This window comes from Acartia tonsa, chromosome 12 (assembly GCF_053477335.1).
Source record: "Acartia tonsa isolate MP-2025a chromosome 12, ASM5347733v1, whole genome shotgun sequence".
In the NCBI taxonomy this organism is placed as follows: Eukaryota; Metazoa; Arthropoda; class Copepoda; order Calanoida; family Acartiidae; genus Acartia; species Acartia tonsa.
Genome location: NC_137271.1, coordinates 18,618,429 through 18,645,688, shown reverse-complemented (window position 1 = coordinate 18,645,688; position 27,260 = coordinate 18,618,429). Strand labels below are relative to the sequence as shown.

General features: G+C 33.3%; 1 protein-coding gene across 1 annotated transcript in view; it reads left to right on the top strand.

The window, feature by feature from the left end:
- Positions 1–672: 672 nt before the first annotated feature.
- LOC145334129 (tubulin beta-4B chain-like) overlaps positions 673–27,260 on the top strand; it is a 40,086-nt gene continuing 13,498 nt past the window's right edge. Inside the window, exons 1-8 of the mRNA XM_080179425.1 lie at positions 673–795; positions 11,718–11,761; positions 13,499–13,557; positions 16,536–16,596; positions 16,854–16,948; positions 17,547–17,614; positions 17,943–18,011; positions 18,626–18,685. Of these exons, the coding sequence (XP_080035551.1) occupies positions 730–795; positions 11,718–11,761; positions 13,499–13,557; positions 16,536–16,596; positions 16,854–16,948; positions 17,547–17,614; positions 17,943–18,011; positions 18,626–18,685 (522 nt within the window). The 5' untranslated portion in view covers positions 673–729. The remainder of the gene's footprint in view (positions 796–11,717; positions 11,762–13,498; positions 13,558–16,535; positions 16,597–16,853; positions 16,949–17,546; positions 17,615–17,942; positions 18,012–18,625; positions 18,686–27,260) is intronic.

The following is a 27,260-nucleotide window of genomic DNA, read 5'->3' as shown; positions in this document are numbered from 1 at the left end:
TTGAAACACATTTGAAACATAAATTTTAAGATAAATCAAATTTAGTTTAAATTTAGATACAGACATTTTGTGATGAAAATTATGTTTAGAGTTATTTTTATCAATTAAGAAATATTGCAACAAGGACGTTTTTCTATAGATACAGTGTATTTTTATTTTAAGGAACAAAAGGATTGCTTTATTTAACCAACTTTCCATTGACAGAAGTTATTAATCAATATATCTTTTTTTTTCATTGACATGGGGAGATTTAAATAAGAGAAAAAACATATTTCTTGGTTTTCATAAATAATGTTTTGAAAGATTTTAAAATTCAAACTGCGTGGCTTGTGTTTAGAAAAATGTTGTGCATACCGTTAGAATTGCCATAAGCTTTAGCGCAGCAATAACAAGCGCTAACAAAATGTTTAAACAACTCTTGTAAAAGTACTATACAGTATACAATGTAAAAATAATGTAAGATTTTTTTAAATACAATAAAATTGCTTTGAAAATTGTTGACAATTTCCTGGAACGGTATTAACAATAAATCAGAAATTACAATGTATGCTTATTATTGAGCATTTAGGCTAATTAAAAATATGTTTTTTTTATTCGAGTCATTTCATGGAAAACGTTTACTTTTATTTATAATTAAATCTAACTTTCTTTTCTTTTTATAGCTATTCCTAAGAACTATTCAACATGATTTATTTTTTATGTAGATTAATTATATAAAAACCTATAAAAATGCGCGAAATTGTTCATCTGCAGGCTGGTCAATGTGGTAACCAGATTGGTTCCAAGTTCTGGGAGGTACGGAGATTTGAAATAAACACATATAGATAGATAGTTATTCAAGTTTAATAAATAGTTGGAAACATAGATCGTTATTACTACAGTAGTTACATATAAAAATATGATAGATAGATCTTAATCTTTTACCTAAGAATAGTAGATGGATTTAGAGAGATAGATAAGAAGAAGATATAAAATATTTTAATAGGCTACATTATTATGGATAATAGATTTAAAGTAATACATATATGTTTGTAGCTCATGCTTATTTATCCCCCCCCCCCCTTCTTAGAATTGCATTAACTAGATTTATACTAAGATAAGGTGGTCTTTCCCAGTAGGGACCCCTTGACCTCATTCATATTTAGAAAAAGAGGTGGGCGGTAGGGGGGTGTCAAAAAATTCCCATAACAATATGTATATAACTAGAAGAACTGTCCTCACCTTTTTTCATCCCCAGAAGATTTACACCCCTATAATGAATCGTTGTGCACAACATTATAAGGAAATATTTAAAAATAAGTTTTGGGGGTGAATTTAGTTGCTTTATTTGCAATATAAAGAATCTTGACGAATTTTTAAAATTTATCATAAAATATTGTGTTTACCTAAATATCCTCTTCCCACTTTCTAGGGATAAGGATAATTATTACTAAAATTATAGATAAAAATATTGATAGTTTCTTCTAGAATGGCTGGATTAGGACCGGTTCTAAGTCATACTGGAAAATCATGTATCGTATAGTATTATATCCAGTTTTCTACGAATATGCACAATAATAATATTAAAACCAGTATTGCTAGTCAGTGCCTTCGGCATCTCGGGGCTAACTAAATTGGTTTTAATCTTATAATTGTCCATTTTTATATCTGCGGAAAGCTGTTTATAATACTCTGCAATAACTTATTATTGTATTTTAAAACTATTATTGACTAATTTTTATACAACAGTTTTTATCTGGTAGAATAGATAAACCACTATAAGTTTAGGAGCTGTAAATAATCACATTTGATAATAGCAAAAAAATTACCTTTTGATTTCATGATCTTTGTCAGGATGACTTAACAATTGTGTGTGGTAGTAACTTGTGCCTACTAAAGGTCAAGACATTTCCTTATCCCTTTACTATTTGAGTCAAGCTGACCAGGTATCCAAAGGCATAAGACAATGTTCGATAAATTGATGAACATCCCCAATGCATGATGATAAGCAGAATAACAATATCTGTATAAGATTATATTTAGCAGTTGAAACGTTTGAACACTCAACTAAAGGAATCAACCAATCATAAAATTCAAAAAAAGTCCCCAAGGTTGTTTAGCTAACAAATAAGTTATAAGAAAACGTTTTTATAAGACTTTAGGGACAGGTGTAAAAAACATCCCAATATCCCCTCCCTCCCTGCAAGCTGACGCTGAAATAAAATTTTCAGAATCTATTCCTTTGCCCTGTCGTGTTTTGTATAAATAATTTTGAAAAGAATATGTAAATTTTGTTGAAATACAAAATTTTACCATTCACTCATCAAGTTGAGCTACAAAAGCTACAAAAATATTTAAATTAGAGAATTTTTTTTTTGAAATCATTGAAATAAAAGACCAATAGTTGCCTAGATACAAACTAACTTAATAATGCAAACAACCTTAAACAAAATGAAATAAAAAAACTCCAGATATTTTTAATTAATTGGAACCTTTAACTTTACAAAAAATTAGTAAATGAGTATTTTTTTGTAATAAAATCAAAAAGGAAACATAAGAAAAGAAAAGCTACTGTGAAAATACGAAGAAACGCCCTTAAGGGGCGTTGCCACGAAATTGACTATACCCGAAAATTCAATTACTTATAACTATAAGAAATAAAAAAAATACTATGAATTATCTTATTAACATCTAATATACTATAAATACTTCATCTCTTCCTTTAGCTTTGTTTCTGTGGATATTAAAAAATACTTAGTTTATTCATGGAGATAATTCATATATTAGAAGGTAATTTAATCTGCTCAACTAGTCCTTGATTTTTTTTTTACAAGCTGAATGTCAAACACTTTGTTTAAGTCAAAAAAGCAGAATTTATAATTTAATTTAGATACGACATCTGATTAAAAGTCAATCTTTACAATCAAACTTTTTAATTTTGTCAATTTAAACAAAAAGAGACAATTTTATAAATCTCTGAATCAGTAGTAGTTTTTCAAAGAACAGTTAACTGTAAATAAAAGAGAAATTGTTGTTACACTTTCGGCTTCAGTAAATAGGAATCGTTTGAAGTAAATAAAGCACTATAGATAGCTTACCTATGATATACCTAAGGTATATTTTTTTATTTGTTTACATGACAAACTTACAGACGGACGTTAAGATATACCTTAATCATAGAGAAACCGTAGTGCCAAATATTTTTGTATCACTACCCATGCACGTCTACCATATTTTTAGCACAAACAGATTTTGAAAAGATTTTACTTTAGAGTTTATTAGGTGTAAATTCATATATCATAATGGATACAGAATATATGTGGAGAGGGGAAAATATTCGTCAATTTATGTTGCTAACATGAAACTCATTTATTGGTCAGTAGAAGATGTGGTAAAAGGGTGGATGGGGATATCGTTATTTTAGCCTTGCTGCAAGTTTCACTTTTTTTTTAGAGAACATGAATATCTTGTGTAAGATCCAAGTAATAATATTTCAATTTATATTATATAAAAAATTCAAATAAAATCTCTTATGTCACTGATCAATAAACCCCCAACCCCTTTACTTTACTAAGTTTTAAAACATTAGATTTTTATCTAACCTAACGTGACACAATCATCAAATATCTTCATGTTTAAACAGTTTTTTTTAGGAGAGGGTGTAGGTCACTGTAGGAATAAAAATAGTTTTGCTAAATACGTATCTGCAAAATTTACAAAATAGACTAAAAATCGATATCAATACAAATATGTTTCATTAGAAGAACTATGGATCTAAAACGAATAATACAATGGCCGATAAATTGATAATAAACAAAATTATCCCTTCTGTAGATTACAATTAGTGGTTGAAACGATTTGACAATAAACTTAATGAAATAACCAATCAAATTCGCTAAAATTCCCCAAAGCCAACGAATAAGAATACGTTATTATAAAACTTTGGGGACAGTTTCATGAACAGCCCAATGTCCCCTTCATCCCTAGGAAAAACCTAGGATATTACTTAATAACCACACTCAATTGCTTTTTATTTTACTAGCGGCTTCGCCCCTAGCCTCTAGGGGATTTGCCCCAAGAGGTGATCAAACAAAAATTTAGGCGAAATTCGTAAAAGGACCAAGGAAATCTTCTGCATAAAAAAAGGACCAAGGAAATCTTCTGCAAAAAAAAGGACCAAGGAAATCTTCTGCAAAAAAAAAGAAATGGAGGGGGGATTTATTGATTTTTGGAGGGGCTGGGGGTGTCCTACCCCCCAAAAAAATAGCCTAAAACCACCACAGGATCAGTAGGACCAGTTTTTTTGCCTTTACAAGTCACTTTCGATATTTTCTTTTTGAATGGTTATTAACCAAAATGAGCTTGGAGCTTTAGATTTTTTGAATAATGATAGAAAGCTAGATCTTTTTACTAATAATGTTGTTCTCGAGGATTTTAAAGAATTTAATGATTGTATGGACTGCAAATATTTTAATGAAACAACTTTTTCAATTAAATATGCCAATACTAATGACTTACTATTTTTAAACTCAAATATACAAAGTCTTGCAGCTAAATTTACTAATTTATGCTCATTTTTTGATCATATGAGCAATGCTAACTGTCTGCCTGATATTTTCTCTCTGCAAGAAATTTGGAAAATACAACCTGATTTTTACCAAATAGAAGGCTATAAATTTTCCAGTAAAACTAGAAATGAAGCACAAGGAGGGGGGGTGGGAATTTATACAAAAAGTAATTATAATTTCTCTATTTTAGAGGAAGTTTCTTACTTTATTGAAAATGTTTTTGAGAGCTTGGTGTTAAAAGTTGAAATTCCAAATATTAAGAAATTTATTTGCGTTTCCCTTTACAAGACCCCTGGCTGTAAATTTATGACAACATCTCGTCACATGGAGATTTTCTTTAACTATTTAAATGAGATGCTTCAAAAATTAGAAAAATTTAAGCTACCAGTATATATTTTAACTGATAGTAATATTGATCTTATGAAAATAGGAGTAAATGAACATTCATCAGATTTATTTGATACTATGCTTGGATTTGGATTTTTTCAGATCATTGGTAAAAGTACTAGAGTTACAAATGAAACTCATACTTTAATTGATCAAATTTATACTAGTGATAAGGTTGAATATTTGAACTCTGGCGTTATTATTGATTCTCTCTCTGATCATTTTATAACATTTTGTAGTATTAAACAAAACAAAGCAAAAAATTTAAAAGGCCCTAGCTTTGTTTACAAAAGAAATTTTGATGTACATAATAAAGAAGTCTTTAAAAATTACATAAGTACTTTAACATGGAATAATGTCATTGCAAGCAACTGTCCCAACGAAGCCTATGATATTTTTTGGGATGATTTTTATAATATTTTTGAACTTAGCTTTCCTAAGAAAAAAGTAAAGATTAATCGTAATAAACATTGCATAAATAAATTTATGACCAAAGGTTTAATGAAATCTAGGAGAACTAAACTTAATCTTTCAGCCAAAGCTAAAAGGTCAAATGATGACAAACTAAAGTTTATCTATTATCGTAATTTATACAACTCTATATTAAAAAAAAGCAAAAGCCATTTACTATAGAGAGGCAATTGAAAATGCAAATGGGGACAGCAAGAAAATTTGGAAAACTATTAATGAGGCATGTAATAAAACCAATAAATCAAATAAGACTGATAAATTAGATGTAAATGGTGTAATCATTAATGATGAAACTGAAATAGCTAATGCTTTTAATAATCATTTTTCTCAGATTGGGGAAAAAGTTTCAGCTTTTATACCTAATAAAGATATTGATTTTAGACAATACCTACCTAACCCAACAATTCCCTCACTTTTTTTAGCTCCTGTTAGCCCTGGAGAAATTCTTGAAGTCATTATGAACATGGGGAAAAAAACATCACAAGATGTGAATGATATTCCTTTCCCTTTGTTACAATTTGTAGTGTTAGAATTGTTAAAACCTTTAACACATATCTTTAATTTGTCAATTGAAAAAGGTATTTTTCCTGCAAATCTAAAGACCTCAAAAGTTGTGGCAATTTATAAAAATTCTGGCTCTCCACTTGATGTTAACTATCATAGAGGAATAGCAATAGTAAATCAAGTATCAAAAGTTTTTGAAAAATTAATTTGTAGGAGGTTACTAAATTTTTTGTACACTAATGATTTCTTTAATGAGAATCAATTCGGTTTTCTCAAAGATAGGTCAACTAACCATGCAATTCTTAAAATAATTAATTATATTACTGAATCTATTAATCATGGAGACTATGTTGTCGGAGTATTCCTTGATGCAATGAAAGCTTTTGATTCTGTTAATCATGATATACTTTTAAGTAAGCTTGATAATGCTGGTATACGAGGTAATGCTCTTAACTGGTTCAAAAGCTATCTGAGTGGCAGAAACCAGAAAGTAAAAGTTGGAGAATCTTGGTCTGAATTACAAAACATTAACATTTCCGTTCTTCAAGGTAGCATTTTAGGCGTAATCCTGTTTATAATATTCATTAACGATTTACATAGAGCCTCTGATAAAGCCCTAACTGTATTGTTTGCTGATGATGCAACACCACTGTTTTCACATAGCAATTTAAATGAACTAAATGTATTAGTAAATAAAGAACTTAGTAAAATATGTGACTGGTATAGTGCTAATAAGCTTGCACTGCATCCAGATAAATCTAAATTTATTATATTTAAATCCAAATATGACAATTTGGAACAATTGTCAATTAACAATGCAAGCCCATATTTTCCCCTTTACCTTAACATGAATGACTCTGATGAATGTAACATAACTAAAATTAAAATGATAAAGCACGTTCCTAATTCTGATGAAAAAAGTGTACGTGCACTAGGAGTTCTATTGGATCAAGATCTCACTCTAGTAGAACATGTTAAGTCCCTACACTCAAAATTATCCAGAAATTTATATTCACTTAGACAAATAAGTAATCTATTTCCTACACCAATATTAAAACTGGTATATAATGCTAATTTCCAATCTCATATCAATTATTGTTCAAATATTCTGTCTATGTGTACTAAAACTACACTTGATCCTATTATTAATATGCAAAAGAAAGCTATAAGATTAGTCTCAAAAGTAAAGTATAATTAACACCTACACCTCTATTTAAAGAACATAATATCCTTCCAATAATGCAACAAATAGAATATTCATCTCTTATGACTATGCATGACTACTTAAATGAAACTCTTTCTCCTTCTTTTTATCCCACCTGGATTAGAAATAATCACCTAAATGGTAATTACAATCTTAGAAATGGCAATGATATTCATATAAGGCCTCATAGATATGAATATCTTAAAAAACATCCAATTTTCAACTTTGGCATTCTTTGGAATAATCTAAGTGATGAACTTAAATCTATTGAAGATAGAAACCTTTTTGCTAAATCTATCAAGTCTAAACTAATTAATGCCTTGCAATAGCTAATTTTATCAAATAATCTAAATCTCCAGCTCTGTAAATTTTGTAATTTTTTTATGTTATTTTTATTTTGGCGATACTACCTAGGTTCTATAAGTTTAAAGGGATCCAGGATACCTTTGTTTAATATATTTTGGGCAAAGTAGACAGATCCTTAGTGATCTATTCATGGTCACCCGGACAGAACTGATTAGGATTTAGGTTGTTTTATTGTTATAGTAATTTGAATTGTGTTTTATATTTTGTTTTAAATTTTATGACTATGTTTATTTTTATGCCCAAATAAATATGTTTATGTGTTTATGTTTATGTTTAGGAATATTCCCTGAAGAGTAGAATCCGATCGGTTCAGTGGTTACCAAGATCTTAAGCTTCAGACGGACGGACGGACGGACAGACAGACAGACTGACAGACATCAAGCTACTTATGAAGAAAGATTGAATTAAAATCTGATATAAAAATCCATTAAAAACAAAATTCTAGTTATGAGAGGACCTCGCTTAAAAGCTTAAAATGTCTGATACAACATTTTTATTAAATCTTTCATATGTGTTTAAAAAGGGAAAATATATGAATTTAATTTGATTTTACAATCTCCCTTTAATAGACCTATGCTTATAATATTTTTTCCATATTTTGATATTTAAGAAAAGATACGTTCTCTTTTATTATTGGGTTACTGTCTAGTGCAGCTAAAATTTAAATTACATTGGCTCATTAATAAAACTATAAACTATAAAAGATATTTTTGGTAGCTCTTTTATTCCAGGGTTTTAGACCAATTAAAATCTCATTTTCATTAAGAAATAAGAATAAAATAGAAAATATAATAGTTTTTGTAAAAAGTAACCAATAAAGTAATTACATTCTTAGCAAAGTTTTGATTTAAACAGACTCGCGAAATTAGTAGACAATTAAATGAGGAATGCGTTGGCCCAAAACAGGCGCAACTCATAACCATCCACAGTCAGGGCTTCCAGACAAAGATTTTGTTGTCAAAGAATTGGTTGTCTGTTGGGTGTTACGAAACCTAATACCTCTGGATGTTTCGACAGAAAGAAGAGATTGGGTTCACTTATTTATCCTTGGTTGTTGGACCTAACGTAAAAGTTAAAGCCTGCTTAAGGATGATAACTCTAATATAACTCTACTACAACTATTTGATCTTCCATAACATATTTTATGACTCTATTTATGGTGTTAAAAACAGGGCATGCATGCACAACCTAAAAAAGGATGACAACGTCCACAAAAGCGAAGCTCTGAAATAGAACGACAAACGAGCATTAACACCTCTAGAGTGTCAGAACTGAGTAAGCAGAATATTAATGCAAAAATCTAAACAAAACTGTAATTAAATTTGTTGCATTACTGCTTAAATACAAGGTATTGTTTAAGGACTTACTTACATTTTTAGGACTTTATCATAGAGATGCTTCGCTTGTAATATTGTACCTTGTTGTAATAGAAATCAGTATTCAAAAATACCAAAACATACCAAAAATTTTTGTCAAATAAGTAAAAGATTATCATGTTTTAAATGGAGGTACAGACTTTCTGGTAACAATTATAGAGTTTCTACACTTTCTATGCCGTACATAACTGTTATAGGAATCATCATGCAAAGTTTGAAATCGATAGGACAATTATAACCTGTTTAAACTAACGAAAAGAGCTAACCGTTACTGACGGACGGACCGATCTTAAAAGAAATCTTCGCTTTAAAAAAAATGCCAAATGAACTTTTTTTTACATTTTTAATAAACATAAAATTAAGTAGCTATAAAAATGTTAATATAAAAATGCAGTTCTCCTGCTTATGTAACTCTTATTAAATGTTTCAAATTTTTCATTGGGGGTAGGTTAGCTATAGAAAAACTATTTTTCCTATCTTTTATGTTGGAGATGTATATTTACCGATCCTGTAGATTAGAACCGGTCCTCAGCCATACTGAAAAATAATGTGTAGTAATATGTATTGTTACACAGACAATTTTCCATGAATATTAAGATAAAAAACTTAACATAAATATCAGTTTTGTTAGCCTGGGCCCTCTGGACTTACAAAACTGGTTTTAAGCTCATAATTTTTCATTTTATTATCCGAAGAAAGCTACAATACTATGCGATAAATAACCATTATTCGTTGAATTTAAGTGATTTACATTGCTTATAAATATACAATACAATTACATAATAAAACATTAGACAGCTAAAATTGAAAAAAAGCATAATCTTGCTATCAAAGTACTTCTCTCATACCTATAGAAGCAAACCACAGACTTTCATAAATTTTTTAATAATTTTTGTATGTCATATTTTCTTATAATTTAAATATCCAAATCATTGTACATAGACAAAAATATCCTTTTTCCCTAAATATGTGAAATGTAACTGAAAGTCATATCATAATGTATCATTGTCTGTAAAATGTAAGTCAAACTTTTTGTCTTCCCACCATTTTGCATGAATGCTTAAATACTGCAATATATGTATAATATAATGTAAGGTATAACATAAATATTCTTTTAATTTATCATGTTGAATTTTTAAAATATATGAAAAGTAAGATCTTTTATGATGTTACATTCACGAAATAAACTCATGTTTCATAATAAATACAACCAATACCACATTATTTTTCTTATTAATTTAAGAAATTTACAATTTAGTTTAAAAAATGATTGAAATTTTCAAAAGATTTTAAAAAATTGAACTCGTCATTATGGTACTTTTGCACATTTACTTTATGGGAACTTATTGTTATAGATACTCTACTTGCTTTTGCTTTAACATATTAATATTGAAATTTTTGATAATAATTATTTAAAGCAACTATATTATAAGAACATAAAGTCTTTTAAACTAGGTTTCAAAAGAGAATTTATAGTTTAGAAATTTAGTACAATGTGTTCTAGACATATTATACAAAGTACAATTTCAGAAATAACGGATCTGTACAATACCTTAGTTTGGGCTTTTATATTATTTCATCATTTATTTCAAATAATTCTTTTTTGAAACTTGACAGAGCTGGATCTTTAAATCATTTTAGTGGTGCGCCAGATCGGGCCAACCAACTTTCCACCAATGAGAGCACAGCATTGTATGAAATGCCGCGCTGTGGTTGGCTGAAATTTGGCGCACCCCGATCTGGCTCACCACTAAAATGATTTGAAGATCCAGCTCTGGTCTTATCTAACCTTTTTATAATCTTTATAAAAACTTTCTTGTAAGATGTAACTTGAATCCAAAACAAAGAAAGTCCCTCAACAAATCAGCATGTTACGTCATAAAAACGAGTGATTATCCATCTCTTTATTATGGTTTTTCTTTCCCACTCCTCCTCTCCTCATCCCTCATTTTTACGACGTCATTGAGGGACATTCTTCGTCTTCTTTGAATCTAAAATAACATCGCAAATGATGATTTGTCTACGCTGCTATTCCATTAGGATAAAAGTTAAACAGCTACAGCTGCCTATATGATAGGCTATAATTGTTTTTAAATTGTTAGATCCATTGAGATATTCAAATCTTCTATCTAATGAGTACTTCTTATTATTGCTGTAACTCATCTGTATACATCAATTTTAGTATATGTAACAGTATACAATATGGTGAGGCGATAAGGGGCGATATCATTGCCCCTTAAGAAGGAACATCGCCTCTTATCATAAGGGGTGTGCATCACCACTTTAGAGGCGATGTCGCCAAACTACTATTGTATAGAATCTGTGATCTCATATTCCTGGGGACAGACCTATTCATCAAAATGGAAAGAATAAAAAGAATACATTTTCTTCTAATTCAAAACATATTATGCATAAAGAATGCTATGGAAGATAAGAGTCTATTTCTTAAAAATAAGCACAGAAAATTTTTAAAGTAAGATAGAAGAATATTAATCTTTAGTAAAAAGAATATTCAACACTTTATGAAAGGGTAAAGTAAGTTCTAATGTCTTAAAATTTTTTTTGTAGGTAAAATGATTTTAATGTGATACAGGTTAATTAAGCTATGCTTTATCTATCTACCACATCAACTAAATTTTAACCTGCTTAAAATATTTTAGTCATTGCTTACGTAAAGTAAAATATTTTTATAAAATTCTGCTGAAATTTACCCAAAAAAGCTCAAAATTTATTTTTTCAACTGCATAAAAAGTAATATTTGCTTGTTATTTATCCTTTAACAGTTGATATATTAAGACAACATAAAACATTTTGACTTTATATGTATTAATATGCTAACTTAACCTTTCTGTTTTATTTCAGGTGATCAGCGCAGAACATGGCATTGATCCTGAGGGAGAGTACAGGTAAAAAATAAATAAAAACAAGGATTTCAACATCCATAAAAGTGAAGCTCTAAAATAAGACGGAAGGACTAACAACAATAATTCTTGTAAGGTGTCAGAGCTTAAGAAGCAGATCATTAATTTGTTAGTCTAAACAAAATTGTATATAATTTTGTTACAAAATTGCGTAATTATTAGATTAAAGAGATACCTTGCTTATAATATTGTACTTTGTTGTCCGAGGTCTTATTATTATTATAAAAATTTTATTAACAGGAAAATTATGTCACTAAAAAATTTGTTGACAAAAAAGTAAAAAATCAGTATGTTTGATATGGACGTACAGAAATCTGGTAACACTTATAGGGTTGCTCCTTTTCCTAATTCGTACCTATTTGTTAAAGGAATCATGATTCAAAGTACTACATCAATAGGACAATTCTAACATGTCTAAATTAACGAAAAGAGCTAAACCGCCGTAACACTCAGGAAGGGCCATAAAATATATATCCGAGCATGGGCTGTACAAATCGGACACTGAATTCATAATGTAAACTCAAGTATCTATAATACAAAGTAGCTTGATGTCTGTCCGTCTGTCCGTCCGTCCGTCCGTCCGTCTGAAGCTTAAGATCTTGGTAACCACTGAACCGATCGGATTCTACTCTTCAGGGAATACACCTATTGGTCCTGTAGTGGTTTTAGGCTATTTTCTTGGTGGGTGGGAAACCAAAAAACAAAAAAATCCCTCCCCCATTTTTTTTTGTAGAAGATATCCTTGGTCCTTTTTTACGAATTTCACCTTACCTTTTTTTTATCATCTCTTGGGGCATAGCCCCTAGAGGCTAGAGGCGAAGTCACTAGTTGAATTATATAACAGTATTTTTATATGAAAACTTATTTATATAATCCTATAGTCAAAGATGAAATACAAAATTTATGAAATAATTGTACTTCAAAATTTGTCCTAAGATATGATACATATTTAATGGAGGTTTAACATTGACTTTTAAAAGTTTATGAAGTCTAAAACTTTAATATAGGACTGTATTATTATTCAGAGAGAGAAGGGACAATGGGCTCTTTATTACACTAGTCCCCATAGTTACATTCTCATTAGTTGACTAAACATTTTTTAAAAATTTATTGAATTTTGATTATTTGGTTCATAAAGTTGAGTGTCCTGGCGTTTCACCAACTAATTGTAATCTACAGATGGGGTAATTTTGTGTATCATTATTAGGGATGTACAAAATTTTATCCTCCATTGTCTTATCCCTTTAGATTCCTGACTATATTATTATTTGTTGTACACATTGGCACTTGACATTCTAGTGTCAAACATTCATCAAATTTCATCATTTTATACAAATATTTAGAATGTACATTTTAAAGACATTTTATTTTTATGAATAACAACAAGCGACAGCACTTCTAAAGGCCTCTAAGCGCACTTAAAAGAATGGCTTGGGGTCAGGCCAAACTTCGTTTTTCAAATTAAAAAGGGTTAAAAACCTTTCCAGACTTTATAAGAAGCTTTACTGTAAAGGAAAGCCGGATCATTTCAGTCGCTATATATTTTACCACAGTGAATACTGGCTTCTTATTGGTTAATTGTTAATTTTTTCTGACGTTATAGTTCGACACTTTTACTGTTTTCCGAGATCTTTTGGTATACACACACACAGACATAGAGATTGACAAACAGAAACACGTCATATTAATTCCATTTTATTCTACTTTTAAAAACCTATTCAGGGGAGAACTAGATCAGCAACTTGAAAGAATCAATGTCTACTATAATGAAGCGACTGGTGGTAAGATAGATAGATAGATAGGTAGATGGATAGATAGATAGATAGATAGATAGATAGATAGATAGATAGATAGATAGATAGATAGATAGATAGATAGATAGATAGATAGATAGATAGATAGATAGATAGATAGATAGATAGATAGATAGATAGATAGATAGATAGATAGATAGATAGATAGATAGATAGATAGATAGATAGATAGATAGATAGATAGATAGATAGATAGATAGATAGATAGATAGATAGATAGATAGATAGATAGATAGATAGATAGATAGAAAGATAGATAGATGTATACGCTAATGAACACAATATCAAATCTTTTTTTTGGCAAATTAGAAATATAAAATATCAAATTGGGTTGAATGAATTTTATTTTGTTTCATTCACTGTAAAAAAAGCTTGAAATAATTTTTTTTTGTAAAAATGAATATTGTTACCAATACCAAATTATTAAAAATTCTAAGGGATATTGAATTACAATCTAGTATGATATTTTATAGTAAACAGTATCTAGAGACAACAGAAATTTATTTCCAGTATGGCTTCGAAACAGATTAATATCCTGTGGATTAGAACCGGTTCTCAGCCATACTATAAAATCATATTTAGCATTGTATTACAGGCAATTTTTAACGAATACAAAAAATAAAAATCATAAAATCAATACCATTTTTGTAAGCAGCTAGGCCCTTTGCACCTGGTGGTTAACAAAACTGGTTTTATTTTTATATTTTTTCATTTTGATATCTGCGGAAAGATGTCTTTAATCTTTGGGAGTAAATTCACTCCATATATTACAAACAACAAACCCCTTTTTTGCACATCCTTTCCCAACTTTTATCTAAAACTAATATTTAAGAGTGAAGAATAAGTATATAGTATATTCAGCACATCTTAAACAAATATTTCAATCCTTTCAAACCCCACATCAAAACTTTTACAGATTTATATTCGGGCCATGTTCCAATTGTTCGAAATCGGACCATTTTTGAGATACCAAACCTCACCCTTTTAATTTTGTAGCATTAGATTTATTATCTAAAAGTTCTCTTTTTATAACGTTTTACGATCAACTTAAGCCTAAGATTTTTACTTTTCGATGTAATTGGCGCCATAGTCTCATGGAATTTTTAATTCTTGATGTTTTACAATTACAAGTAAATCAGCTCTCAAAATGGACAGTTGATATACCATTGTCTATCAATAAAAAAAGAGTTGATTGTCGAAATATTGATTCCAGGTATGATTAAGCAATATAAATATTTAATGTGAGACTTATAAAATAGAGTATTTTCGGTGGTTGTCGGTTGGTCCATTTTTAGATTAGGGGATGCTGTCATTTTATTCTTAGGGTTTACTGCAAAATTTTAGTCTGGCATATTAATTTAAAGAAAAGAGTAAATTAACAAAATTGAAATGTTAAAAGCAGGGCTTGGCAGCGCACAAACCTCAAATTTAAACCTGCTTGTGTACAAAAAAATTCCGAAGATGGATTGTCTGTTTAGAAACAGGTTCAGCTGGATTGTAAAGTTATAATAAAACGATTTCACTGCATGCATCAGTTTCGGAGTCTTGTATTTCAAAACAGACAAAAGGGATAAGTAGTGAAGTATCCAAAAAAATGGACGGTCGGACAAAACAATAAAGAGCAAATGTTCTGTGGACATAAATCAGGAATATTTTCAGAAAAAAAATCATTAAACCTTTCAGACAAGTCTTATATATGTTTTTAATTCATATTTTGATTAAACATATACTAACAGTCTAAGTAAGTGAAATACTGGATGTTTGAAAGGGTATTTTCCTCCAAAAAAATATTTGCAAAAATTTTAAAAACACATCAATAAGCAAATTTTTTTTTAAAAATTGGTTTGATGAATTAAATAGATAAAATAAAAAGGAGGAAAAACAATGTAAAAAAAATCCGCGACAACCCTAAAACTTAGGGAAAGAATATTCTTTTATTTTCTTTCTTATTCTTATGAAAACTGTAGAATATAATGCTCTACTTTTATGCTTATTAATCTATCTATCACTTTTTAGTCTAGAAAAAAAACTGTTTAAATTTTGTCCGTCCGTCTGCAATGTAATGTGAGAGAACTTAGGGAAGGTATGTCAGGTCTTGTATGTATTTTTAAATTGTCCACATATATTTTATATGATATAATTATCATATTTATTTATCTGACTTTTGATTAAGGATTTCTAGAAATATGAGACACTATGTTATGAGCGAAGCATTTTTTTAATCAAGTCTTTAATACAAGTATGTTCGTAATAAGGATCTTATTTTTTTTCAAATTAGTGGCAAAAACATTAGCGTGAAGCTTTGCCAATATGTTATACCGTCCTTGTTATTGTTATAAAAATGTTCTAGTTTTTATTTATTCATTTTGATAACTTCTGCATCAATCTTTCTTTGTTTTCCTTCTAAATAAAACCAAGAAATTTTAATAGGAATGGGTTTAGAATTTACGTTGATATTATGAAAGTGGAATAATTGTATCACCACCCTCCCAATACAAATCGATCCTAGAAAATAAATACAAAAAAAATATTTAAAGATATTTAAAGTGGTGACACCCTATGAAATTGTACTTCTCTTTGTATAATGTTACCAATTTTTTTTTAAAAACTACAATTAAATTGCGTTGGGGGGGGGGGCTTGACCTACCCTTCTACCTCAAGGGCCCTCAGTGGCCTATAGGGGCATCACCACTATTGTTTGCTTTTCGAGCACTGAAACATTATAAACAAGTTTTAAATAAGTTGGATCTTTTTCCAAAATAAGTGGGGTTCATTGCTAAACTAGGTACTTTGAGAGAAATTACTCATTTTTTTATAACAATCACCACATGCCATTACTAAGTTGAATAAAAATGATATCGAGCATTAATACTTTATATCTTTTTGAATTATTGGTAAATTATAGATTGACTTACATGTTGTTCTAATTATTTAATGATATTTAGGAAAGTATGTGCCGAGGTCTGTTTTGGTTGATCTTGAACCTGGTACCATGGAATCTGTTAGGTAGGAGCGTTATTCATCTCTTTACATCTTAATATATATACTAGAGGCCTCTAAGGGCACTTGAGGTGGGAGGGTTTGTTTTGATAGATCTTGAACCTGGAACCATGGAATCTATAAGGTAGGAACGTTATTCCTCCCTTTGCATCTATCAATCTATGTCTTTATATATTTGCTAGCGACTACTCCCCTAGAGGCGTCCAGGGGCACTTTTATATTTTTAATTTAAATGTCTGTGGAAAGTAATATATTGAATTTAGATCTGGACCAATTGGAAGAATCTTTAGACCCGACAACTTTGTTTTCGGACAAAACGGGGCTGGCAACAATTGGGCTAAAGGCCATTACACTGAAGGTAAACATTAGTAGATAGCTACAGATAGCTAGATAGTCAGCAAAATAATTAGATAGCTAGAAAAATAGATAATTAGAAAATCAGATACCAAGTTATTTGACACAAATGAGATTGTAAAGGTGTTAAAAGCTAAACGAAAAAATGGTTCGAATAGCTGGAAAGTTCACTTAGTGGTTGCATAGAAAATTAAATTGATAGATAAATTGAGCTAATAATATTAAGGCTAAAGATAATTATAGTAAGTAGAGAAAAAATAAGCAATTTTGCTAAGGTTAGAATGATAAAAAGACAGATAAATATGAATAAATTCAGAAAGGAAATTAGGAAATCAAAAATAAAATAAAAAAGGAATTGAAATATAAAAAACTAGCGGCTGAACCCCAAGCTTAAAACTATCCCAATACTTTTATCTAAATACAAAACAGCCTAAAACAACCCAAGGAACTTTCACTTGCTTTCCTGGAATGGATAGAGTGTTAAGTATTTGTCAAAATCTTAAACTACAGACAAAAAACCTTAACACTTTTTATATTAGAATAGCTGGTCTGAATTGTCGAATTCTCTGTATATAAAGGAATATATTTTCTTATTTAATTAGGTGCTGAGCTTGTTGATGCAGTGTTGGATGTTGTCAGAAAGGAATCTGAAAACTGTGAATGCCTACAGGTAAATAATAAAATACAGGGATCTAAAGGGATAAGACAATTAGTCGTTGAATTTTTTGGAAACTCAACTTAATGAACCATAATAAAAATTCAATAAAAAATCCCTTAAGTTGTTGAGCCAACAATATGAAAACGTTATCTTAAAAATTTGGGGACTAGAGTAATAAGTAGCTCAAAGATCCCATCCTTTTTAGTAAAGATTCCCGGTACCATTGAGCATCCATTATATAATTTGATTGGTACGTCTGTTGGTCACTCTTCGAAAGAAAAGAATTTTATAAAGGTTTCGTGATTTTTTCGTTGTTATATTTAATCTGTGATTATTACAGGGCTTTCAATTGGCCCATTCTTTGGGAGGTGGAACTGGATCTGGTATGGGCACCCTGCTAATTTCTAAGGTAAATCTAACATCAGTACTCCTATACTTTGGGTGGTGGAATATGCTCTGGTATGGGTACCCTGCTTATTTCTAAGGTAATATTATCATCAGTACTCCTATACTTTGGGTGGTGGAACTGGATCTAGTATGGGCACTCTGCTAATTTTTAAGGTAAATCTAACATCAGTACTTCTGTCCTGTAAGATGAATGTATAATAATTTAATTCACTTGCTAATTAACTAAAGAAGTTAGAAACTATTCGTACTGCTGCTATGTCAGGCGCAACTCATTACCATGCACAGATATTAGGACTTCTTAGACAAAGGTCGTGCAATCAAAGGGTTGGTTCTCCCTTGGGTGTTACATAACCTAATATACTAGGGTGTTATAGTACATTATCAATAGATGGATAGAAAGACGTAATCATTTATTTAAATAGACTTTATTTTTTAAACCGAAAAAAAAGAAAATCTACGTGTATGCAAAAAAATCAACATCTAAAGAAATTATTACCTATTTCAATACAGTTGACGTTTGATAAATTTTTTTGTAAATGTTAAGACACATGAATGGACAAACTCTAGACATATAGGAGCTACACTGCTTATAAATCTAATTACTATTCTTTTTAGATCCGTGAAGAGTACCCTGATAGAATTATGAACTCCTTTTCTGTTATTCCTTCTCCTAAGGTGACAATTTTTTTTGTTAGATCTATCTATCAACCAATCAATCAATAATATGTTTATCCATCATGAATCTAATAAATGTAAGTTCCAGTTGGTGAAGATTTTTATTGTTTGCTAGCAAATGGCTTTCTGTTCTTTTGTTGCAACTCGGCTGTGTTGTCTCAACCATGACACTTTGGTTGAGTGTGACTTCCGAATTAGCGGGAAGTTCTCGAGATCTTGTTGACTTACAGACAAACCCCCCAATACCAGGAACCATCAAGTTTCAACAGCAGGTTTGATTATAGATTTATTGATGAAATTATTTCAAAGTCCTGAAATTATAAAATAAATTAATACAAAATTCCAGTTTTTATAACCACGTAATCTTAATTGCTTTTTAAAATCATTTTTCTCTACGGTTAAGAATCTTTGGAAACTTTGGCTTTAAAGGAAAATTATTTGGTTTAATAAATCATTGTTAAATGCAAAAATAAAGGCACATAAAAATTACTAAAACATAATAATTACTCATAATAAAGTTTCATGTTTAGCTGGCTAAAGCCTTTTAAACTAAATATAATCGTCCTATACACCATTCCATTTAAATAAAATTAACAAATTCTACCTGAAGTTCTTATGGTTTCAAATCCCTGGTATACTAGGGTTGTTCACGCACTATGAGACCAATGATAGGCCCAATTTTGTTCTCCGAAATCTTCACACACTCATATCTCATTCAAAAGTAACGAACGTGGGCGCATCCAAATATAAACAATCCATACCGCGTCACTTTATGAAAGGAAAGTCAAACAAGACGACATTTGCGCTTAATTTGGGATAATGATAAGGAATTAATTTCGAACTTGATAAACACAAAGCTTCCTCGAAAAGAGGTTAAGACACACCCCCCGTTTGAAAGTCAAATTAACTTCCTTAACGAGATTCAAGGTTTTTTTTGCGCTGAGCACTAGCAATATTTCTCACTAAACTCAACTCACCATAATCACATGAGAATGGCCACATCCCGAAAAACATGACAATTTTTGCTCCTAACTAAATGAAACCCCGTGAAATGCATACACAATATTATACTCCTCACTAGGACTCATAATACCTCACATTTTAGGATAGAAGGATGGGGATTGGTTTGTACCATACAACATTCCAGGCACATGACACTCACAAGATCACATACACAAATCCTAAAATGGATAATCCTATTAATCATGATGTTGTAAATAAAACAACTTATACTAATTAATAATTATTTCATAATCAATAGGTAATAAATCATTATTAGTAATCAATGTACCTATGAAATCAGGTTGAAATGTAAACAAATGGTAAAATATAAAACGAAATAAATCTTAGACAAGAAAATTAAGATTTATAGGTACTTAAAACTAAATTTGTTAAGCATCAAAAAGAGTAGTAAGAAAAAATATTTCAAAATCCTTGGGCAGAAAGTTTTTCAAACTTAATGAATAAGAACTGTACTATCTTAATCAACAATAAAACTTTTCAATACTTAGATAATAGCAAAATAATAATAATATCTTCGTTAGAATTTTCATCGAAATTATGAAAAAAAAAACTACCAATTTTTCTTTGTAAAAAAAATATGAGACTTTAAATATGAATTTTCAATCATTCCTTGATCTGAATAAAAATGTTTTACTTGATTGAAATTCATATATAATTTTAAAAAAATCTGCTAAAAAACACTTGATTTTTTTCTTAGAATAAATATCGAATCACGCAACCTCGACGCATTTATTCTTTTTTGGTAAACTTTTCAGGTAAGTTTTATAATGAATTGTACTTTTGAAAAGAAATTAAACTCAATAAAATTAAATTTGAGCATATGAAATAGAATAAAAATTAATCGCATTTCGGTTGATTCTTATTTTAGGCATAAAAATAGGCATTGAAAATGTGGCTTTTTTTTACTAAAAAAAAATCTCAGTTTCCATAAAATAAGAATCAATTATTAATCATAATTTTTAATAACTGCCTGACTGATACAGCATGCTCTTCCAGGGGAGATTTATCTGACAGCCTGAACAAGACTCTTGCAGTCTTTCTCCCATCCTCAATCCTCATCACTCGGCCCATCCGCAAACATCTCATCAGCGGATTGGTACTCGTAACCAGCACTATATCTCCGTCAGCTAGCGGCTCCGCCATCTCATCTTTCCACTTGGACATCCTTAATATCTTCGGCAAAATCTCCTGGCGGTAGGAAGTCCAAAACTGGGCAGACAAATCTTCTAACAACTTCAACCTGGAGGAAATTTGGTCCTCCGGTTTCATCGCCACATTGCACAACGGCTGGCGGTCTACATTTCCCAGCAGCTGGCCAGGGGTAATCAGCCGCCAATTCTCCACGTCATTCGCAGCTTCTATCGTCAATGGTCTGCTATTCATTAACTTGCTAACCTCTGCCAACAGCACCAGGAGCTCATTAAAATTAACAGAACTATTCACCAACTTCTTGGACAGCAATCTCTTGGTTAATCCCACCATTTTCTCAGCTTGCCCAATAAAATGGTGGGCTCGGGCCGGGATCTGAGACCAAGAAAACTCTACCTGGCTGCCCAACTTCTGCTCTAAAACCTTGCGAGCAGCGGATAATTGTGTGCCCATGTCGCTTACTACAACCTTCGGCAGACAATGAACAGCCTCCAACTTGCGCAGGGACAACAGGATACTGCTGGTATCATACTTCTCCAAGGCATCTAACCATAGCGCCCCTGAGAACCTGCAGACTACCACGAACACCCACACCTTCTTCGTTGCTGTCTGACTCCTTGTTTTGGCGGTAGCTCTCCTCGTAACCAGCGGACCCATAAGGTCAACTTGCACAGCTTCAAATGGCCTGCTCGGAACCAACTTGTCAGGTAACACATCCTTCATGGTAGTACGACATTCCTTGGCCCTCTCAACACTGCAGGGCCAACACTTCTTCACCTCCATGATGGACAACCTCCTTGCCTTCACAATCCAGCACCAACGGCGGCTCTCAGCTAAAGTTCCACGGACACCAGAATGAAGCTCAACATGCGCTTCTCTCATAAAGACAGCAGCTAACCAATTACCAGGCTCCAAAATTACTAAACCTGGCATGTCCTCAAATAGCATTTTACGGCCACCAGTAATGGCGTCAATGACGGGCTCTCCACGTCCAACCATTTTTAGAATTTTCATCTCCCTGGTCACATAATTACCTCCGGGACCAACGACAGGCCAGGTCAATGATACTTCATGCACTAATGGATTCAATGACGAATAATTGCCTTTAGCGTCATTTATCCACTCATCCTGTTGGCTACATGACACAATGAAAAGTTCCGCCGCCGCCATAAAATTGTACAAAGACGGCTTGTACACAGAATCTGCGGCTGCTACATGACTACCAGCGGCTGTAGCCTTGCCTTCTTGTCTGCTCTTTAGCTTCTTCAACCAGTTGTTCGATACTTGCAGGACAGCTGCCATAATACGTTTGGCCTGTCCAAATGATCTCCTGTGCTTAAACCTAAAGACATCTTCAGCGGCTTCTCCGGTAACTTTCATTGAACATAACTTAACCATTTTGGTATTCAACTCCTCCGGTGGTAAATCCTGCTTGACTTGCTCGGCAGTTTTCACCGGCCACGCACTTTCATCCTGGCGCAACCATTCTGGGCCCAATCTGTACCTGGAACCTGGACCTAAATCTGATACCTTGCAGGTGCTTCTGGTGCCCAAATCTGCAACATTGTGTGTCCCTGGGACCCACCTCCAGTCATCCTTGTTGGTTGCAGATTGGATTTCTCCAATGCGATGAGAATTAAATGTGTTCAAATTTGTGATAAAACACACGATGAATCAGTAAAGTAAATCACTCTGATAACATCAAAGGGCAGGGCATCTCTGATGGACTTAGACAACCTTGTGGACATTTGGCAACCCATCAATTCAAGGCGTGGAATTGATTCAGTCTTGACCGGCGCAACTCTTGACTTGGTGGCTAGCAAGAACGTTTCAAACCCTTGCCTAGTTGGCCACCTCAAATATGCCATACATGCATAGGCCTCTGATGACCCATCCGAAAACATCATCAAGGATGGAAGGCCAGTTGGTTCCTCCGGGACCACACAACGGTCAAACTCCAATTTAGCGACCTCAGCTCTGTCCTCCAGCGACTTAACAAGTTCATCCCGTAGACTTTTTGGAATGAAATCTTGCCAGCCCAAATTCAGCAAACATGTTTTCCGCAGGACAAGTTTAATTCTCAACAGGATAGGGCTGCAAAGCCCGATCGGGTCGAAGGTCTGGGCGGCGAACCTGTGGACCATCTTCTTTGTCAGATTCTCGTCCAAGGCGTCCTGGAGGTTGTACAAATCAGCATCCTCTTTCACCTTCTTTCCCTTGACTTTACCATCTTGGTTGACTCTCGTGGCGATGGATAACACATCAGTGGCTGGCTTCCATATCAGCCCAAGAACCTTGGTTGGCTGGCAATCATCACCAGAATAAATGACTTGTTTGAAGGAAAAACTACCTTTGCTGATAATTCTGTCGGCTTCATTCATCATCTCCTTGGCTTCTGGCACAGATCCTGCTCCCGAAATAACATCATCTATGAAGCTGTGCTTCTCAAGCTTGACTGCAACTGGAATCTGAGGTAACTTGAAATCTTCCTCGGGGTAGGTAGTTATTTCTGGCTCCTTCCACAATTCAGGTTTTGCAACAATATCACTACCGTTTATCTGCCCCTCTCCATACATCTCCTTGACCTCTGCTTCACTCTTTCCGCCGAACAGGCGGGACGTCAACTTCAGGGCTGTAACTGCCAAATTTCCCGCAGCCAACTCGCCAAAATTCACAACTTTAGTCAGGTAAATTTCAAGTGGACCGTCTGGCGTCGGGGAGAATAAAACTCTCTTCATCTGGCTGTCGAACTCTGTGGCCAGGATGGAGTTATAAAACTTGGAAATGTCCGCGGTTAAACCAACCTTGTAACCGCGGAAAAGCAACAAATGATAAAAGATCTTCTGCATTGGCGGCGGACCTCCCAGCATTATGTTATTAAAACTGGTACCCTTGAACGTCAGAGAACTATTTGCACACAATCTCATGGGTGTGGAGCTTGAATCCTCCTTGAAAGCAACCACTATTGATGAACAAGACTTAGGCCCTTCATACATCAACTCTTCAGGCGATGCTTTTTGAAACACGCCTCTGGATATGGCGTCATTGAATACCTGTACATACATATCATAGGTACCTTCTTTGACCATCTTGGCACGATCCTTTTCAGCAATTTTGCGGGCTAAACTCTCATTGTAGGGCAAAGTGTGAGGATCTTCAATGTAAGCATATTGACCTGTCCACTTGTTGGACTGCAAGTCTAGTGTTAAACCTGCCTCAATTATTCTCTGCCTCTCACGCTGGTCCCAGGTAGTGCCGTCGGCCATAGCCTTGCACTCTTGACAGGCAGTACATCCTGGACAAAGTGCCTGCGGCTGTACGCCAAACGATTCAGACGTCAAAAAGTCTGGCAAGGTGCCTCCACTGACACTGACAGCCTTATATGCCGACTTTTGGTCTCCAGCTCCACCGTCAGCACTTGTACAGATAAAACCACTACCAAAAATGGTTCGCCACAACATAGACTGGCCCACTTTCTGGTAGGTTGATGGAAACACGTCAGGATGTGTATTTCCAATGATGATATCTAAGCCTCCACTAATATATGTAAATCTTTCTGGCGGCATCTTAAATATCTCGGCGGCAGTTTCGGGGTGGACCGAGCGCATCTCGTTGGCCCCGCCGAGGGTAGGCATGACAGCTGCCTCAAACTCCCTCAAATTACCGTCCCTATCCTTCAGATAAAACACAACATTGCGGCAGGAAGACTCACTGCCGTCAGCTACAGAAATAGTTGTATATCTGCCGGTAGATTTCAGCTTCAACTTGTTGGATAACTTCTCAGACACAAGTGGCAAATTTGCACCAGAGTCAAACATGACAGTGGCGTGGCAGGTGCCGCCGCCAGGTGCTACAACAGGAACTAACTGAAGTAAGAAGGTACAGGGGCTGGGTGCAGAACTTGACTTGTAGACTGTATTCACACCAGCACTAGCCTCATGGAGCAACCTACTATGATATCTGTCGCAATTATTGGTGCCACAAACACCAAGCTTATCCGATTTATTACACTTGTCAGCAGCATGGCCGTCACACAGGCAGAGTTCACACAACTTTTTCTGCTGGACAACTTTCTTTTGGTCAACCACATCCATCTTCTTAAATGTGAGGCAACGGAAAATCGGGTGTTTCTCCTTGCAGCTTTCCACAGGACATGTACTGTTCCACTTGGAAGCCTTGTCCTTTCCAGCCTTTCCATTCTTATTGTCGCTGCGGCCAGATACTTGCGCGGCGGCAGCTCTGTCCCGATTTCTCCTGCCGGCGCTAGTGTCATAGGACATATCACCGGCCAACATTGCTCCCCTGGTCCTCTCCAGCAGTTCTACAATCTTCTGGATGTTTGGTTGGTTCATGCTACCTAGCTCCATCATAATTTTCTCTCTCAGACTATCAGGGCACTTGTCTTTGAAAATATGAATAAGAGTTAGGTGGTGGTAATCCTTAGCTGCAGAACCAACGATGGCTTCTACTTCCTGCATCGTGCTCTTGAAGGTAGCAATTGCACTAACAACGTCCACAGGTTTATCCACAGGTTTCATCTTGTTCAGCTTAGTTAAAATCTTCATGAACCGGCGAGTGTTTGATAAAAACATCTGATCGAGAAACAACCATTGTTCATTATGATCTCTAATCGCTGACACTTGCTTGCGTAGCTCCGGGTTGGTTATCACCTTCTCCATACACAACATCAGACTTAACCTCTGGTCAGAAAATCCGTAACCAGCGCATAGATCTTTAAAGACCTGTTTAAAGTTGGAGTAATCCGTGTCAGTACCGTCAAAGGACGGCAGCAAACTGTTGTCCCAGCGCCCATACTGCGGGTTGGAACTCCGAATATCCACGGCAGACATACTTCTGGAGAGCATGGCAGGTGTTCCACTCTCATCCAAGTTAGATGAACGACGTTCCATCTCTCTAAGCCTTCGGTACATATCATGTACTTCTTGGCGCAACTCCATGGAAATTTTAAGCACTCCCATGTCCATCTTCACCTTCTCAATGACGTCGAGGTTCCTGGCGACAGTGCTTGACCTCGCGTCGTCTGAATCATTGTCAAGCCAGTACAGAATTTTTGTACACTGCTCCAACGACGCATAAACTTTATCTGCAACAGTTTTCTGTTCACTAGCTTCATCCAAATCACGCTTGAACTCGCGCAACTCACTAGTCTCCACGGCAGGTTTTAGACTTTTTATTAGGTCAGATTGGTCCTTGACCTCACTAAAAATGTCACGAATTGATTTTAAATTCACATTTTCACATGAACTAAAACTTTGGCAGGCTTTTAGATTGTCATAAAACACTTTTAACTGTTCGTCAAACACCTCTAGCCTTTCACTGCCAATAGCGATAGCTCGCTCAATTTTCTGCTTTTTGGTTAGTGGCATATTGATTCACTAGGTACTTATTTCACAGAAAAAATTGTCACAGTTTATTGCATCAATAATCACTGGATGCTATTGATCTCTTGAAGAATGCTAACGCCTATTCTTCAGATCCTTTGAAATTGTCTCAACCATGACACTTTGGTTGAGTGTGACTTCCGAATTAGCGGGAAGTTCTCGAGATCTTGTTGACTTACAGACAAACCCCCAATACCAGGAACCATCAAGTTTCAACAGCAGGTTTGATTATAGATTTATTGATGAAATTATTTCAAAGTCCTGAAATTATAAAATAAATTAATACAAAATTCCAGTTTTTATAACCACGTAATCTTAATTGCTTTTTAAAATCATTTTTCTCTACGGTTAAGAATCTTTGGAAACTTTGGCTTTAAAGGAAAATTATTTGGTTTAATAAATCATTGTTAAATGCAAAAATAAAGGCACATAAAAATTACTAAAACATAATAATTACTCATAATAAAGTTTCATGTTTAGCTGGCTAAAGCCTTTTAAACTAAATATAATCGTCCTATACACCATTCCATTTAAATAAAATTAACAAATTCTACCTGAAGTTCTTATGGTTTCAAATCCCTGGTATACTAGGGTTGTTCACGCACTATGAGACCAATGATAGGCCCAATTTTGTTCTCCGAAATCTTCACACACTCATATCTCATTCAAAAGTAACGAACGTGGGCGCATCCAAATATAAACAATCCATACCGCGTCACTTTATGAAAGGAAAGTCAAACAAGACGACATTTGCGCTTAATTTGGGATAATGATAAGGAATTAATTTCGAACTTGATAAACACAAAGCTTCCTCGAAAAGAGGTTAAGACATGTGTTTATATTTCCGACGCCATTAGCTGACATTGAAAGACCCAATCGAAAGTTGAATCAGAGTCCTAACCTTGTTGGTAGAGTTACATATAGCTCGTGTCCCCTCTATTCTTTTACTTTAGTTTTTTATTTGAATCTATCTACCATTAATTGGTAGGAAATACTAGGCT